General features: G+C 34.3%; 1 protein-coding gene across 1 annotated transcript in view; it reads right to left on the bottom strand.

The window, feature by feature from the left end:
• Positions 1-2,146: 2,146 nt before the first annotated feature.
• LOC150109415 (MICOS complex subunit Mic10-like) overlaps positions 2,147-18,854 on the bottom strand; it is a 55,879-nt gene continuing 39,171 nt past the window's right edge. The window contains exons 3-4 of the mRNA XM_090408076.1: positions 18,574-18,683; positions 2,147-2,377 (exon numbers count right to left, since the gene is read on the bottom strand). Of these exons, the coding sequence (XP_090264202.1) occupies positions 2,321-2,377; positions 18,574-18,683 (167 nt within the window). The 3' untranslated portion in view covers positions 2,147-2,320. The remainder of the gene's footprint in view (positions 2,378-18,573; positions 18,684-18,854) is intronic.

Below are 18,854 nucleotides of genomic sequence, written 5' to 3'. Positions count from 1 at the left end.
TGTATGTCTCACAATCATTTCCTACTCTACTATTTAGATCCCCAACAAGGACCAACTTTTCCTTTTTCATTGTCAGTTGCTTTTTCTAAAGCCTCAAAAAATTCCTCCACTTCTACCTTAGTAGAACCTTCTGTGGGACCATAGGCACAAATAAATCTCATTGTCCAGTTCCCCATTCTCATATTTGCCCACATTACTCTACTTGAGACTGACTGCCATTCAAGAAGATTAGCCTCGTATTTTGTGTTGAATACTATGGCTGCTACTCCTTTTCCTTGATTGTCATTGCCTGAATATAACATTTTGTATTTATTGCTCAGAAAGATCTCACCAGTTTTGGTCTTTTTTGTTTCAGTCACCCCTATTATGTCGATCTGGTACTTATCTAATTCCTCAGCTAGCTCCATTTCTTTGCCATTCAGGCTTCTTACGTTGATAGTACCGATCTTTAACTCTGGTGATGTTGAGTTGGGGATTGTTTTCAGATTTGTTTCAGTAGCTGACTTTTCGCTGTTCGCCCTGGTTCCCTGGCAAAAACAACGGGGGCCTTGTTTAACCGGGCGACGCCCCAGCCGGCATGAAAGTTTGTCATGTTGTACCATCATTTTTTATTTTGGTTTAACCAATAAGAATACAATTTGGTCGGCTAAATCCCAAATTGCCAGCCCATCCTCGTTCGTTCAGTATCAAAGTAGATACCCAACAGGGTGCACCACGAGAAGGTGAGGATTGGACATTAGGTCAGAAGCCCTGGTCGGTTCTCCGCATTCCTTTAAAGGCTATGTGGAGGTCTCCTCTCAGTTATACAGCTTTGACCCTTAAGCACCCCCCATCAAGTCAAGACCTTTAAAAGCCTAACTTTTTTTAAAAACTTTGCATATCTAGTAGTGTTAATGCAAGTATCCAAGGGAAAATGAAAATATTTTGATCTCCACTGACAAATTGTCAGCTTTGTAGAAAAAAAGTATCTCTTTGGAAAAACCACATATCAGGAAAAAAATACAGTAGATATGTTTCCTTCACTCCATAATAAAAATATCGAAGGAATTATTTCTGTTATAACAGAATATTTAACAATATTGGAAGAAAAGATCAAGTTACTTTCCTTCCTTAAATATATTATTAATATAATTAATAATATATTTAAGCATTTGGCACAGTTAATACATCAAGTTGTGAATTTTCATTAGAAGAGGTAGAACAATTAGTTACTTTGTCAATGGATCGTACTCTAAAGATGAAATTCTCTGTAATAACTCGAGGAAGTTTGGATATTTGTCTAACCCGAATACCCAGCTCTCTCCACAAGGACACTGAAAATTTTGTTAGTTTTTAACATCATATTTGTGCGAGTTCAGTTTCTCAATAATAACCAATATATAAAAACTAAAAAGCATGAAAGATTAATATAGACAGAGATGAGGGTAGCTATATCACATATTAGACCTGATATTGCTGAAATATGCAAAAGCCAACAAGCTCAAGTATCGCATTAAAATAAGTTCCATTTTTATAAAAGGCAAGTTCATGAATATGTTTATTGTTCGTTTTATGACCCTTAATGCTTTTGGTGTTCTCCAAATTTTTCTAATAATCAAAAGTGTTCCATGACTTAGAAAAGGTTAAGAATCACTGATCCAACCCATAGCCCACCCACGGTATTTCATTATAACAGGAGAACTGTTATAATAATAAACACAAACATCTATTTAAATAACCTTGTGATGAATTACATTATCCCATTCTTAACAAGAATGGCTGCATTCTTGTTAAGATTGGGATAATGTTGCATATAACAACTTCTCTCAACAGTCAAAAACTGTGGAGAAAAGTTGTTATATGCAAGCTACATATTACTGTTTCAAATAGTGTATTATATATGAATAATGCCCTCTTATAAGAGAGCATTTTCAAAATATACAAGCTGATTTATAAATAAGTGCATTAATTCCAAGCCAGCTCGGAAATAATATATATAATTGTTTTTTTACCTCAGTAAAAACTGCACTTTGCCCAATTCTTTGGGTAAAAAAAAAAAGGTTTATTCTTTTCATTAATAGTTCGATTCTCATTATAAAAGCCATAAGTATGATCATTCAAATTACATATTTATACAATTTCCATGACCAAAGAAAAACCAAAGACATAATGAAAAAAAAAATTTATTTGTCTTCACATAAATACATTATATAAATGATCCCAGACATTATTTGCTTTCATTTAAGTAAAACTGATTGTTTCTAATAAACTAAGTCCAAATTCTTCATGTATTCTACATAGTACTAAATCTAAAATCAAATCTAGATAATTCTTTTATACATTAATTCTTTTGATCTGTGCTTTCTTTTGTTTCTGCTGGTTTCTCTGAACTTTTAAGCTAAAATATGAAAGTTACATTATTAATGCAAATTACAGAATCATAACTAGTTAATTACAAATATCACATTACAAGAAAATTAATAATTAAATTTTCCATAAGTTTAAAAAAAAAAAAACGTTTAAAGCACTCGTCAAAATTTAAATTCACTATTTTTCAAAGAATATGCAAAAAATTCAGTTGAACTAATAAAGTCAATGCAATATCTGTTTTTCTAGGAAACAGAATTTAATTTTTTACTTATCATAAAAAAAAGCAAACAACAATTAAATAAAAGTGTAGTGTTTAGAAACTTTCATAAAATAGTGTACTCTATAAATTTGGACTAAATTTTCAAATGAGTCACTCCCATGCAATTTTACTTCAATGTATATAGTTTCTCTACTCTTAAATATTGATATAAACTACCTGAAAGATGCAATGAAACTTGCTTTTTCTTAAATACGGTATCATAATATAAACATTAACAATTTCCTAGTAAGTTGCATTTCATAGAGCATGACTTTTTTTTAATTATTTTTTTTTTTTAAATCACACCCACATATAAAAGGCTTCAGAACCTATAGCAAATTGATGCTGTTTATGGACAAGGAATCTGTTGTTCTTTCTAAAGAGCTGGAGTTTTTTGTCTTTGGAGTATGGTATAGAGATCAGTGTTTTAGAGTATTGGTTGTACATCTTGAAGCATGGAATGTTTGAGAACTGAAAGTTTTGTTGCATGGGCGAGAGAAGGAGCAGAAGATTCTAGCATCAGCTAAAACTAAAGATAAGGTTATGTAAGAGCCCAGAGAAGACCTGCATTCATTAGTAATCTGAAGAGAGTATGCCATCCACCATTTACATGCAACAAATAATCTGAGGAAAATAGTGACTCACTTATAAAGGGCAAAAAAACAGCTTCTCAGTAATTGGCTGAGAAGTCCTCTATGCCAGATGAAATGACTCAGAAATGCCAAGGGCGACAACAGTTTTATCCAAATTTGATTCCATGGTACCCTAGGATTCTGCAAAAACTTGTCAGGATTTCCCAGAAAATGGATATTTATAACTTGCATGTAGTTTCAAAAAAAATTCCTTGAATAGGAAAAATATCAAAATTTATTAAATTGAACTTATTTCTAGAAGAGTTACATTTTAATATGTTTAATTTTATGTGTCATAAGTTTTCTTGATTAAAATATTTTGCAGTAATAGTTCGTTGTCATAATCCTTTTTCCAATAATTTATGAAAATTTTCACAAGCATTCACAAAAAAGAAATGTTTTGAGGTAGGATTCTTTATCTAGATTTGAAACTGCAGAAGACCTGTAAATTCAGAGTGGTGGTATCTGTATTGATAATCACTGATTAGCAAGCAGTTCTCCAGATGATGGTTGTGTTATGAGATTGGAAATCAGCATTTGTTATGAGATTATTTCTATAATGATTTTTTATTCTGAGTATTTATTATTACATAAGGGTTCAACTCTGATTGGTGCAATGACTTATCTGTTTCTTTTAGAATCCTGAAAATCACCGACTCAAGACCAAATACAAAAAATATATACACTTTAAATAAAATTACATAACAAAATACTGGATCCAAGGCCTTCTAAAATAAATCTCTGCTTTAGATTTTTTTATCCAAAAATATTAAACTCACCCATTCTCTGACTCATTCTATTACTGGATTGTTTAACATATACTTAATCATGTCTACAAGACTAACCAATCTTCATAGTTTCTTTGTTAGGACCTTTTCCGAAAATATAAAATTCTCTTCTTTACCATAGGATCCTTTCTTATCACTCTTATGTAGCACACATTATTCCTCCTGTCTCTGAAGTATAAATACTCTTACCTCTTGCAGTTCAATTTGATGCACAATTTACTAATTTTTGTACTGGAGAAAAAAAAATTTTTTTTCTACTACTTTATGAACAACATATCTAAGTTGAGCTAATTCCATCGCCTTTTCCAGTAGAAATAACAAATAGATCTGCCGTCCTTAAGACTGATGAGACTTTCCATTCAGCGTTTCCTCGAACATTCAATTAAAACATTGACTGCAATCTCTTTTTATTTACTAAATACTTGTTGACAGTCTCAACTCCTCTAGTTTAAAGACAGTTCTACGATTCCTTTTTGGAATCTTCTATTAATATTCTTCAGACTGTGCCATAAAACTTATAAACTTCATAAGAACAAAATTTCTCTAATCTGTGTTCTTAAACTTCCATTAGCTCTTGTTTTTTTTCCATTACCCCAATACCAAATGCTCCCTCTGTCAGCTGTCAATCACCCATCAAACTCCTTGGTAAGCATGCACACTCCATGAAAGTGGCAAGCAAGAAGTTAGGTATAATGGCTGACTCGTCCCCATTAGCATAATGAGAATGTTTTTATAAAACACAACACGGAGAACCTGTGGAACAAGTGAAACATTTCAGCTACTTAGGCATGATTTTTAGTGAAGATGGTAAATTAAATATAGAAGTAGACAACAGAATCCAACAAAGCTGGTATGGTAGGAAGTCAATTGAATAAATTCATATGGAATAAGAGAGAAATTAGTCAGAACACTAAAAGTTAGCTGTATACAAGACAGTGTTCAAACCAGTTTTAACTTATGGATCTGAGAGCTGGGTCAGAAGTAAAACATTTGACCAAAGACTAGAGACTGCAGATATGAGAGTCCTGAGAAAGATTAGAGGCGTGAACAGATGGCATCAATGGCACATATCATATTAAAAACGAAGACATTAGGAAAGAACTTGACATTGTCAGCATCCAGGAATGCATTAGCAGAGCTAATCTCAGGTGGTATGGTCACTTAAACAGAATGGCCGAGGAAAGATTAGTCGTTTTCCTGCCAGGTTGGCAGGAAAACGACCCAGAAGAAGACCAAGATATAGGTGAATTGATACGGTACAAAGTGCCTTAGACGATAGAAATATAGATCTGATAATGTTGGAGTCTTGACAAGTAACAGACTGATTTGGAGGAAAATTGTAAATAGGAAGTTAGTAATGATGTAAATTTTTCATGTAGTACTATCATATCCTGTACATCCCTTGAGGGTACATGGCAAGAATTTGATGATGATGATAAAAAGGATTGAAAGTAACATAACCATCAAAATCTAGTAAGTATATCAATTTCTCAAATACTTTACATTTTAACAACAGCAATAATAATATCTATAACAGGTACATCGCTAGCTGATATATGTGTTACGAAACCAAAACTAATGATATACAGAATAGAGAAACAATTGTAAAAAGATTCATAATTATAAATTATGATATTTACAGATGATTACTTCATTACTTCAGAGAGTACCATGATGAGAGTGTCAGGTTAGTAGTTCAATGACAGAAATTTATTTCCTTTATTTGGAATAGGTTGAATATGGGCTTGCTTTCCATCCTGTGTATAATAGGGAGAAGCACATTAAGTACAAATAGATGAAGATACCATCAGGACCAGTAGAAGCCTTTTCAGCTTACAGGTTTTTCAAGGTTCTTCCACTTTTCTTGCAGAAAGCCTTAGGAAATGTGGTTGCACTGTTCTTGCTATAGCTGGAGGCAATTTGCTTTGGTCATCTATGCAGGTATTGGTTGAGAAGAATGATGCCGGGAGGCCAAGCTTTCATTTTAGGCACTGTTGCAATAATACCATCTGGGATGGAGAGTCAGAAAAGATGGACAGAAATTGCACCCAATGATATTTGCAAGAGGACCAGAAGGCATGACTATCATCTGTGCAAGAGGTGAGGTTTCTGCATTAAGCTCTCAAAGAGTCAGACTTCGATTAGTTAATAGTTGTTTTGCAATTACAGACGGAAGGCTTTGGTGAAAACTGAGATATGAAGTTGGAGTTTTTTTTTTGTTGGCACACTTTCTATAAAACCATGACTTATAAAACCATAATTCTATAAAACCATAACTTATAAAACCATAATTCTATAAAACCATAACATATTTTGAATAGAGTGGGGAATACAGGCTCTCAATTCCAACATAAATAATTTCTGCAACTTGATCACAGAAAGAAGACCTGGAAAGAAGAAAGGAGAGAGGTCCAGAGATCTTACTTGGTGTTGCAATGTCAAAGGACACATGATTGAAAATGGCTGAGGAAAGGGTAGTATTCCATTAGAGATGAAAACCTGTATAACATTATGGTCTAAGTTGGTGAGAAGAGAGATGACCTCAATAGTGTATATGGAAGTAGAACTGGTTGAGAAAAGACCTTGTGTGTTGGCTGAGTGAAGATGATCATCTGGTATTCTAGTTGTAGATGAACAATTTGCTTTAGGTTTGCTTTCAACCTTTCTTCCATATTGTTCAGTAAGATTGGAAAAAAAAGGTAGCCAAATGAAGTTATAGACATTAATATTATAGATTTATTCATATGGAGTTTCCTCCCTTTTTCTCCCCCATCATTCCTATTGGGGCGAGTTGATCCCCCCTCATAGGGGGGGTTTAAGTATTTATGGCTTAGCTGCTTTAACATGTTGGTCCCTGAATGACATTAGGTGCTGTTGCTCTGGCATATCCAGTGAGTACTACCTTCACAAAAGTGTTATCGTCCATAGTTGCAGGAAATGCAAACTACACCTTTAGGTGAAGATAACTTATGGTTACATATCTTGTGGGATACACCACTACCTCCCCTTGCTTACTGAAGGTTTGAAGTGGCTTGCTTCTATGTTTAGCCTTCAGCATAAGGGTTCCAGTTTCTGTCCCTCTCTTCTAACATGCAGTGAGTAGATATAGAGATTTAACCATGCAGAAACCCAGACCATTCTCCCAGTAAAACAATTCCAAAGGAAAGATGCTAAATAGTACACAGAACCAAACCTGATAGTAACAAGTAGGAGGTTTCTTGATCATCTAGCAAATAATCCTAATATCACTTATTCTATAAGAAGGTATGTGGGAACTATCAAGGCCACAGGCCACTGACAGACAAGAGAGAGCGACCTTGGTGTGGGTGGTAGTTTTACAAGTCTTATCTGCTATGCATATCCCTATACCTTGACTCTTCCTTCTTACAAACAATGAACATTAAAAGTCAATTTTATTTTGGATGTTCTGTGATCTACAATAAAATTGAATTTGAATTCCCACAAAAAACAATCTCAAGAATAAAACCTAATAAAAAAAAAAACACTTTCCTTATTTCATGGCCTTCAGTAATTTAGATGATATATACCACCATTTATAGTCCATCCCAACCAGATTTGTTATTCCTAATGGAAACTCAACTGACCAAACTACACCTTACAAAATTCATTCTGTCACAAGGGAAGCAGCACGTACATATTTAGCAAATTTCCTTGCCAAACTTCATTGCATATCGTATTGCTCCACAAATTCTAATAGCCCTTCAGACCTAGATCTATTTCTAAAGATAAATTTTCTATTAACAAAATCCTTTGAGTGAGTTCATCTTCCTTTGGGACTTCAACATCCACAACTCAAACTAGCTTTTCTTCAATTCTGCTGATCAAGCTAGTAGGTACACCAAGGTCATTCATCTGCTCATCTAAATACAATAATCATCACTGTCCTACTAACACTCAACCTTTTCTGAACCAGTTCACCTTCCAAATATACTTATAGATGTCAATTCTTCACTTGGTAACTCAGACCATAACCTCATCAGTTTCCTTTGCTACAGAACACTCCTCACCCATCTATTCTGAGACTTACTTCCCATTAACATTACAAAGTAGCCACACAGGATGATCTCTCCTCCCTTCTTTCCATGGTTCTGATTACTGTTTCCATTCTCCTGGTCCATAACCTGCTCAGACTGAATAATAAAAATTCTTACAAAAATAAAGGTCTTTATTCCCAATTCCACACAAAATTCTCGAGCACTATTTAAGCTTTGCTTCTCCAACAAGTGTACCAAGGCAGCCCAATGGGGAAAAAATGCATCATATCACAAGTGGTTGTGTATAGTTGCAGCTAATGTTAAGGTTTAATGACACAGAGACATCATTTGGAAAATCATCATTTGCAAGTGATATGAAGTCATTAGTCTCTATATACAAGTAGTAGCTCATATGTGAATATATTTCACGTGCAAAACATTGTTTTGCTTCCTTGGAAAAAACCTTGGATTAAAACCAAGTATAAAATTTCTTGGTATCTTTAATATATAATAAACCCAAGTGAAAAATTTTCAACATCTTTCTCTCATCCAGAGATTTTTTATTAATAAGGTCAAGCACATATACAAGCACTTGTATATGAGATATGACTTCTGCATTACTTCAACCTTGGTATCTCTCCTACGTCTGGCTCCCATTGATGAGACCTCAAAGGTTGAAACTGATCTGGGTAGAGGCCCTTCCAATATGCATAGCATTATACACATCCAAAAAAGGGGGTGTGCTTTGCATTATTTTTACATACTAAGGCAAGTGATAACTGTCAGATTTTAGGGAAAGATAATGTATACTAGAATTTTTAATTTTAATTTTTTTCAGGGAGATCACAAAATAATGTGTGCATGTAGGCACTAACATTAACACTAAGCAAATGTGGCTGAAGAAAGCAACTGAAGTCAGTCCTGGAGTCCTAAATGTGCCCCCCTAGTAGGCTAAATTGGGATGTCTTGGAAGTTGGGCTGATGTTCTTAGAATGCAACCTTCCCAAATTTGGGGCAGTCTCATGCACCTAAATTTGTTGAGATTTAGGAAGTTTTTCAGAGCTGAGGCTGATTCCAGGAATAATCTCTCATATTTATACTTGCTGAGGTGTAGTCAAGTGGCTTTCTTCCAGCATATTTTGTGGTGGGTGTCCAAAGCATGGTCAGCAAGTCCTGAGTGGCTGTATTGGCGAAACTGGATAGGGTCCTCGTGTTCAGATATCCTGATATTAGTTGTCTTGCCTGTTTGGCCGTAGGACAGTTTGCAACAGCAAGGGACCTGGTATACTCCAGGTAAGTCTAGAGGAAGTGGCTGGTCTTGGGTGGAGTGGATAAGCGATGCCAATTTTTTATATGCTTTGTAACAGGTTGTCAAGGTCATATTTTTTTAAGATTTTTGTTAGCTTTTCAGAAGTACCCTAGATATAAGGAATGGTGATAGATTTAGAATAATCTCTGTCATGAGGGGGTGAAAAGATTACCAGCTGTGTACCACATTGATGGAACTGTACTGTATGAAATTAATGAAGCCAGGGATTTGAGGATGTTATAGGGAATTAAAGTTTGGATGGCTTACTGCAAAAGTGGCTAAAGTAGCTCATTGGATTACTTGGTTACTGAAGAATAGCCTAACAAACAGAGACAAGCTGGTTATTATACCTTTTTATAGAGCCTTGGTAAGATTCCATCTTAACTACTGCATGCAGATCTCATCTCGGTTTCTTGAGGATGAGGAAGAGGTGGAAAGGATCCAGAGGAGTGCGACCAAGATGGTATTAGGTCTGTGGAGTGAACCTTATGAGGACAGGATGAAGATCTGAGAGTAAGAGAAATTCGTTGACAGGCAGAAAAGGAATATGATTGAGACACAAATTACTGAAAGATTTTTTTTTACAAGATTAATACACAGGAAATTTTTCAGAACAGGTCTGGTGATGGAAGAACTAAGAACCATCCTTGGAAACTGAGCAAGAGTGTAGTTAGCAAGGGTGTTAGAACAAGATTTTTTTTTTTTTCTTGGAGAATAGTGAACGAGTGGAATAGGTTGTCAGAGTCTGTTGTGGGTGCCATGACTGAATGAGTTCATAGCAAAGTATGACAGATACTGCGTGAATGTTAGATGGTGCTTGGCATGATGTTTAGAGTCTCCCTCAATGAGCCTAAGAACTTTGTGAAGTGGCCCATAATAATTTAAACACTTATATGTAGCACAGTCTCCGAGCAATGCATTCATTTTAGAAATGTATCTGCTGGTATAAGTTTCACAGTGACACTACAATCAACTGTAGTAATTATATTTTCATCTTCATATAATTTATAAAGCACAGAGAGAGAGATTTCTCTTAGGCAGCACAACTTACATAAGGACATTGTTGGCAACATCAGGAGGCAAGGTTGCAGATACTAAGTTCTATATGCAACACAAGGTCTAAAAGCAGTTGAGAATTTAAAGTTTCAAGTTGGGAATAGAGTTCTGCTTTAAGAGATAATGGGTGCGTTTAGTCAGCTAGATTACTATGAGTGGCGTGATCTGTTCTCACAAAAATGCAAAGCCAGAACAGTTGTAGTTATGGAAATTTTTTTAGAGTGGAATTTCATTTTTAACTTCACACAAATAGGTATAATTTCACTATCCCTATATATATATTTTTTAGGAAGACTAACTGTTTTAAATTCTCTGGATAAATGGAGTTTCCATTTACATGGCAAGCATGACAAACTTTTTTTGAAATAAGATGATTTAAAACCAATCAAATGTTAATAAACACATCTGTGCACAACTTTCTCAGAGTTCAGAAACAGTATTTTTAGACTTTCCACTCAACAGTAAAGGCTGCCTAACAAGTAGATGTTAGACTAAATGCTAAGAGAGGTGCACAGAGAGCACCTTTCTTAGCATTTAGTCTAAGATCTACTTGTTTGTATCATCTGTGTAGATTATTACAATTTTCATGTTATATTCCAGATGTCTGTAACAGGAAAAATATTTAAACCATTAAATCTATTTAATTCTTTTATGTTGTTTTCACTCCATTAACCTCCCCACCGGCCAGGATGTACATAAACAGCCAGCAAATTCTGAATACAATACATACTATCTGTTGAAAGAACATGGATAAGAAGTGCAATTCCACAATCATATCCATTACAAGGGGCAATAATTCTTCATACTTAACCAGATTACTTAGTATCATATCTGCGTTCAATTACCTATAGAAAGAAAACGCAGTTCCTTGCCATATGCTCAGTAACTGGAATCTTGGTTATATTAGACTAAATACCAAATTATTTTTATTTTTTTCTGCTTCTTTTATCATATAATTATAGTTTTTAATGCCACTGCAAAATAAGAGATCTTTTCATACTTTCTTCACTTGAATATTGTATCACCTTGGAAAACCAAAGTTATCAATTTTTTTGTGCTAACTGTGTTCAATATCATAGTCAACAATACATTTTATTCTCCTAGAACTTGATTCAAGCTAATTATTTTTGTCTAACAATTATTTTATAAATCAATGAAAATACAAATCTTAAAAAGCCCCCTTATGTTCCAAATTAAGTTTTCTGCATTTTTTATTCATAATCATAGTTTGAACAATACTTTGCAGATTGCATGAAGGTTTGCACTTTTATGATCTTGTTTTATTGAGAATTATATGCAAATCTTGAATAATATGTAATGTATAATCTGTATAACATAATCTGCAGTTCTTCACTCTTCAAACTTTCTTCGTTTCTCAGAATTGCTCATTACAAACTGAAATAAGTGGTTATGAAGTAAACTGTTATGTATGTATTTTTTGCTAGTTTACATATTATTTGACAATTTTGAGGAAGAGATATTCTTGCTATAATTTATCATTTAAAATATGTAGGGATGCATGCATCACAAGTGAAGTGAAATTTCATTTCCAAATTTTTCATAATAGAATTAAAATTGTATATCACCTTTGATGGCTAACTCCTCCCCCTCTCCCACAACATGATCATGAAGAAACACTTTTTTGAAATGTGCATAGTATAAGACCATTTTAATTAAATAGGAATGCAGTCCGCTGATAGTGAAACTTTATCTTTTAAATTTTCCTAGCAATGTGTGCCACAGATGAGAAATTTTCAAAGTAGCATTGATAATATTTTTTTACCACAAAATAGCAAAGAAAAAAATGATTCTCTATAAAGAGAACACTTCTCTGTATGCTCTTCATGTTGCTCAGCTTTCTTCCTTAAGGACAGAAAATGACATTAACCTTCATGTCTAACTTTTGTGACATAAAGATGATTTTAAGTATGGACAATAACAGGTACTTATTTGCAAAAATTTAGCTGATCACTATTTCCTAAAGAACCCAGAAAGAAAACAAGGCAGTGGTTGTAATAATAAAATTGCAAAGAAACAGTATCTATATAGATAAGAGAATAATTACTTCGTTTCATTTCTTGACAGGTAAAATGAAGTTAGATTTCAGATACTCAAATGTAAAATACACCCAGCAAAAGTAACAAATATGAAATTAGAAGAAAGTAAATCTTTATAATTCACTTATTTTGAGTGGACATGACAGTGTGTGTGTGGGGGGGGGGGGGATGTGATTGGAAGACTTCAAAATGAACATAAAATTTAAATTAATGTCCCATAATTTCACTGCATATTTTATAATGGCTATGAAACAGAATTATTATTAGTGAAATGAGCCCTCGACAAATAACAAAAATATAATCTGTTTTGTTTTTGAACTGCGAGTTCATTTTAAATGCTACTGAATATAAATTTGTGATATTCAAAATAAGAATGCAATGCTAATTAACATAATTTCTGGTTCATAAAACCAGAAAAAGTTTTTCACAAACAACAATGTATCTAAATCTGTAAACATAAAGATATGACATTTCCATAAATTGGAATAGTGCAAAAAAATAAAAATTAATGTTCAAACCATATTTATTTCAATACATGTTGCTTGACAGCCCCCCCCCCCCCACCACCACCACCAAAATATTTTAAAATTTAATTGGTTGATAAGAATTTCACAGGCCTCCTTAAATTTACGTTCATACCATGTTTTAGTGTGATGTAAACAACAGGTGACTTTCCAGTCAATTCTATATAGAGTATTCAGGGTGATCAGAAAGGCTGGATTTACCATAGTTATTATATTTAATGTGCCATTTATGTCCCTTTTTTCAGATAAAAATTGTGTGTGTCCTGTTTCACCTATATAAGACAAATTACAGGTGCAATGAATACAGTATACTCCAGGGTGAGCCAGCAGAGGAAGTGGATCCTTGGATGAGTTGAATAAGTTCTTTAGTTTTGCAGGTTTAAAGGTGGCATTAAGGTTGTATTTCTGTAGTATTCTGTTTATTTTGTCTTATATCCCTTTAATGTATGGAATGGTTACAGTTTTATTGTAATCTAGTTTATTTTTGTTTTTAAGTGGGATCTTGTGAAGAATTTTATTGATAGTATTTAAGTTAAGGGATATTATATCCCATATTGTTTCTTAGCCGAATAAGAAACTCAAAAGAGTTTCATGCCAAATATAGAAACTATATAAAGTTCAGCGATTCCAAGCATAAGCAAATACCTGGATAGTGCAGCACCTGACCCTTGAAGGTAGTGCAAGCTGAGGCAACTCATAGAAAGGGTGGAGCAAGCTCCAATCACTATTCTTGATATTTACCCATAATGCGAACATAACTCCTAGGAGCTGTATTATTGTTCAACATTATGAGAGAAGGTCTCTACCCAGACCGGTGTCAATCTTTTTTGAGGTCTCATCAGTGTGTAGGTAGACCTAGTTAATACCAAGTTTGTAGCGAACAGAACTTACATCCCTTCTATGAGAACTGCCAAGAGGTGTCCTAATAAATTACTAATTATATGAAGAGCCAAAGGCTTCAATTCGTCAACATGAACTTATTTAACTTAAGGGATATTATATCCCATATTGTTTCTTAGCTGAATAAGAAACTCCAAGAGTTTCATGCCGAATATAGAAACTATATAAAGTTCGGCGATTCCAAGCGTAAGCAAATACCTGGATAGTGCAGCACCTGAAATATCAAGAATAGTGACCGGAGCTTGCTCCACCCTTTCTCTGAGTTGCCTCAGCTTGCACTACCTTGAAGGGTCAGGTGCTGCGCTATCCAGGTATTTGCTTACGCTTGGAATCGCCGAACTTTATATAGTTTCTATATTCGGCATGAAACTCTGAGTTTCTTATTCGGCTAAGAAACAATATGGGATATAATATCCCTTAACTTAAATAAGTTCATGTCACCGAATTGAAGCCTTTCGCTCTTCATATAATTAGTAATTTATTGATAGTATTTTGGCTGTAACCATTTTTCAGGAAGGTATTGTTGATAACTTTTAATTCATCTTTAAGTGCTTATTCACTGGAGCAAATCTTCAAAGCCCCGTTTTTCAGAGTGTTAATGACACTAGTTTTTGTGTTGGGTGGTGGTAAGAGTTTATGTGTATATAATGGCCAGTATGTGTAAGCTTCCAGTAAACATACTGGCCACTCATCACTCCACTGATCCACAAACTCCATGCTATTCTTTCTGCACAACCTATACATTATGCAATCATACTTTTCTTTGCAACTTGTCTCCATCACATATAGCAGCTGACTTACAATCTTTATACTCTCATTCTTCATATTTGCTTATTCAAGAAACTCCCTCATATCTTTTCAAATATCACACTTGTCACCTGGCAGATTACTTGTAGCTGCCAAAATAATCTTTCACTTTCTCTCTCTCTCTCTCTCTCTCTCTCTCTGCATCCCAAGGAAACACTAATCCACTCTCATCAGCACTCTCTTATCCATGATGAGTCTGCAGGGTAAAATCCTCTCTTTCACACTATTCTTTCTCTTCCTTGCATTCTTATTGCATAAAATATTATAATTCTGTATTTATCTTCAATACTCCTACCAAAGTCTTCTTATGACTTGTTTAGCTAATTTTACAAAAAAAAAAGCATTTTTATATATTTGTCTGTATTTTGTATTGAGATTTGTTTGTATTCTGTATTGAGTCCACCATTTAGTTGAATTTTCTATCATTGCAAACAACTTCATTACAAGAGTCCATGGATGAATCAAAGTTTTCTTCAGAGTTTGCTACTGAGTCTTCAAGTTTGATTCTAGTTCTGAAACTTTTTTCTTGAATACTACCTGAGTCCACATTTTACCCCTGAAAGCTGCTGAACTTTTTTTTTTTTTTTTAAGAATCAAAAACTTTTGTAAATTATTTTCAATATAATTTTTATTTTGCTCAAAACTAAATGAATATTGATTATGTTTAATTTCAAATCTTCTATATACTCCTGTATCCTGAACCAGTGTGAAGATATCAATAATATAGTCAATGAGAATTTTCTTGTCTTTGCTCCATATAAAGTTGTGCATGTCTTTAAGTTGGAAAACGGTATCAGTAATGCTTACATAACAGCACAATCAGTATTTTTTTTATAATAATAAAGGAACATTTATAAAAGCTTTTTATGCAAAAGTAAGCAAGTCCCATATGAAGGCAGCCTCAGAGTCCCTTCCCCCCCCTTCCTGTAAACTCACATTTTAATTCTTGCAAAACAAATAAATTAGCTAGAGAGTACATGGAGATAAAATTAACTTCATTACTAAAATAGGTTAATGAGAACCTAAGTGATTAGACCTTCATAAGCTGCTAGACCTAATGCATAACAAAAGAAGGAATTAACTCTTTCTCACATCAATATTCTGCATCTTATTTGTAGTCTGAAGCAATCAGTTAAAGCTTGATATCAATGTTCCAATAAATCTTAAAACATTTACAAGCATAAAAGAAATGCCACACAAACTTACTATTTTTGAAAATGTTAAAAAAAAAAAAAGAAAAAAGCAAGCTGCTGTGAGATTTAGGTCCATAGAACAAAATATAAAATTGGTTCAACAGATCAGTACAATGAAAGCAGGTAGAGTAATTATTATGGGGGATGTCTACTTAGAAGACAGACTGGAAGGAGGAAAGATTGCATTGTAGGAAAGAAATGGAATTACACTTACTAAGAGATAATTACTTGAAGTAGCATGTGATGGAGGGACTCAGGGTACAAGAGTTTTGGATCTGGTTATAGGATCATAAGACCTGTCCATAACTAAGAAGACTACATTGCTTCCAATTGGAGAGAGAGTGATCATGTGGTCTTGACTTGGGAATTAGCAAAACAAGTGGATTTTTCAGTTAAGATGAGGTATATATGGAACTACAAGGCAGGTGATTATGATAAGCTTAGGAGATGGCTTGAAGCAGTGCCATGGTAAAAAAAATCTGCAAGGGAAGGATGTTCACAGTGCACAGGGGATAGTAAAGATATCTGGAAGAAGCAATATCAGACTGTATATCAAAAGTAAGGAGAATAAATCAGGTAGGAGTTAAATGGATGAGTAGTATCATTAAGCTCGAGATGAGCTGCAAAAAAACTTGGAGGGTATAAGGAGAAAGAGGACCTACAAATTCATGAACAGTACAAAGATCAGGCAAGAAAGGTGACAAGCATGGTAAGAAAGGCAAAATTAGATTATAAGAAGAAATGGCCACGCAGGCCAAAGGAAATTAGAGTTCTTTCGTTATGTGTGGCAAGTTGAAAGAAAAATGACAATGGAAACATAAACCTTAATGAGTGCTGATGATAAAAATGTGACAGAGGCACACACAAAAATAGTTGAGCTACTGAGTGACCACTTTGCAAGGTTATATCCAGTGGTGAGCTATGGAAATTTTAACAAAGGGCTCACATTGTCGAGCAAATAAAAAAAAAAAAAAAGCCGTTTTCATACAAAACTTTTATTAATACAAATTGCAATCAAAAAGTATGAGACAATCAACAGGCTATCATTTTTAAACAAATATTTCATGATCTAAACATGAAATATTTGCACACAATCAACTGTGTTAATTTATCTTACATAAGAAAAACATTTTTTAACTATCAAAATATAATAAGAATGAAATCTTTTATAAAACATTTAACTGGCTACCAGAAGGGAGATGGGTAAAGATAGTGCATGCGCTTATTTTATTTTCAAACTTGGGTGCATTCGTTATAGAGGAGTTGAAACAATAATTCCAAATAATCTATATGGAATACTGTATATGGAACCATATGGAACTCTGTAACACAAACTGTAACAAATGGGAATGGATATGAAACTGGTGATATGGATAAAAGGTAAATGGACAAATACTAAAAAGTAGTACAGGATGGAGTATAACCCAAAAGACAGGTGACTAGTGCTGTGCAGAGACTGTGCTTGGATCACTGCTGTTTAATTTATACATAAAAGATAAGAAATAATCTGAAGGGAGATATTCAGCTGTTTGCTGATGATGCAAATTTATCCTATTCCTTTCCTTTCTGTGTGATGGTACAATATCCCCCCCTTTTTTTTTGCCAGAACGTACAGCACCATCTGAGTCCCCCCAAATTTTATCTGGGCTCCGGAACCAACATAGGCTGATGAGTCAGGCCTATGTCGGTTCAATATTCCTGGCTGTAATCCGTGTGTTCAGAAGACCGGTTTGCCTGCTTGCAGAATGAAAAACCCTGTGGTTTTTCATTCTGCAAACAGCCCAAGACCGGCTAACTTGGCTATGGCTGAGGAAGATCCTTAAGCTCCTCACGTTGGCGAAGGGAATCGAACCTAGGCCACTCCTTCCCCAGGCATATTGTTGCGAAGCACAAAGCCACTAGGCTAACCGTGCGGATCCTATTTTAAATCATTCTGCAAGTTGAGTAGGTAACTGATGAAGCCAAGAGTTTTATGTGATGATGGGAAAGTGGTAGAGAGGATCCAGAAGCGAGTAATCATGATGGTGAGTCATCTGGGGGAATGCTCCCATGAGAAACAGATTGAGGGTTTGTGAGTCACAAAAGTTGGTGTGACAGGCAAAAAACATGGGAAACAATAGAAACATTTAAGTTATTTTATAGGAATTAATACAGTAAATATTTCAGCACACTATTTTTTACATTATTATTAATCTCCTATCAACAATTTTAGAGGGAAAATTGTTGATAGGATAATCAACATAATAATGTAAACTTAATCATGTAGTGCTGTCATAGTAACTGAACACCGCTTGAGGGTACATATCAGGAAATTGATCACGATATTGAATATTTCAGCATGTGATTAGAAAGGCAGGACAAGAGGTCATCCCTGGGAACTAGATAAGAGTGAGGTTAGCAAGGGTGTGAGGATTAGATTTTTCACTTGGAGAGTGGCAAATGAATAGCATGGGTTGCCAAAGTCAGCTGCGAGTACTTTGTCTGTTAATGGATTCAAGGAGAGGTGCGATAGTGCAGATAATTTGGGTCTCCTCACGATGAGTCTTTGGAATCCACGGAGCCATGCAATAATATTATACAAAATGATCAATATTGTCCATTGTAAATGCTTTCTATAGAAAAAAGCTGAGGTCTAATTTTGGATTTTAATGTATTCAAAATATTAAAATTCAGAATTATTTAAGAGATCAACACAATGACATACTTTTATCTTCTGAATCCTATTTAAAACTGGTTGATTTAATTCATGTTGACAATTAGACATTCCCATCCCTAATCCAATACCTAAACCCAAAGTCATTGGCCATTTCCTTCCTGAAATAATAAAAAAATAAAACTAAGATAGGGTATTAAAAAATTATGCAGTTAACTCTCAGCATAGAGAACTCATAGGGACCACAGAATAGTTTGTTGAGATGTAAAAAGTTTTAGTGGCCAGGGTGCTACAGTTAATTTTATTCTTGTCAAAAGAACATTATCCCTGTG

The sequence above is a fragment of the Typopeltis vanoorti genome, chromosome 2 (genome assembly GCF_054136105.1).
Source record: "Typopeltis vanoorti isolate ZY-2024b chromosome 2, IOZ_Tvanoo_1.0, whole genome shotgun sequence".
Classification (NCBI taxonomy): domain Eukaryota; kingdom Metazoa; phylum Arthropoda; class Arachnida; order Uropygi; family Thelyphonidae; genus Typopeltis; species Typopeltis vanoorti.
This window is presented reverse-complemented; position numbering and strand designations above follow the sequence as displayed.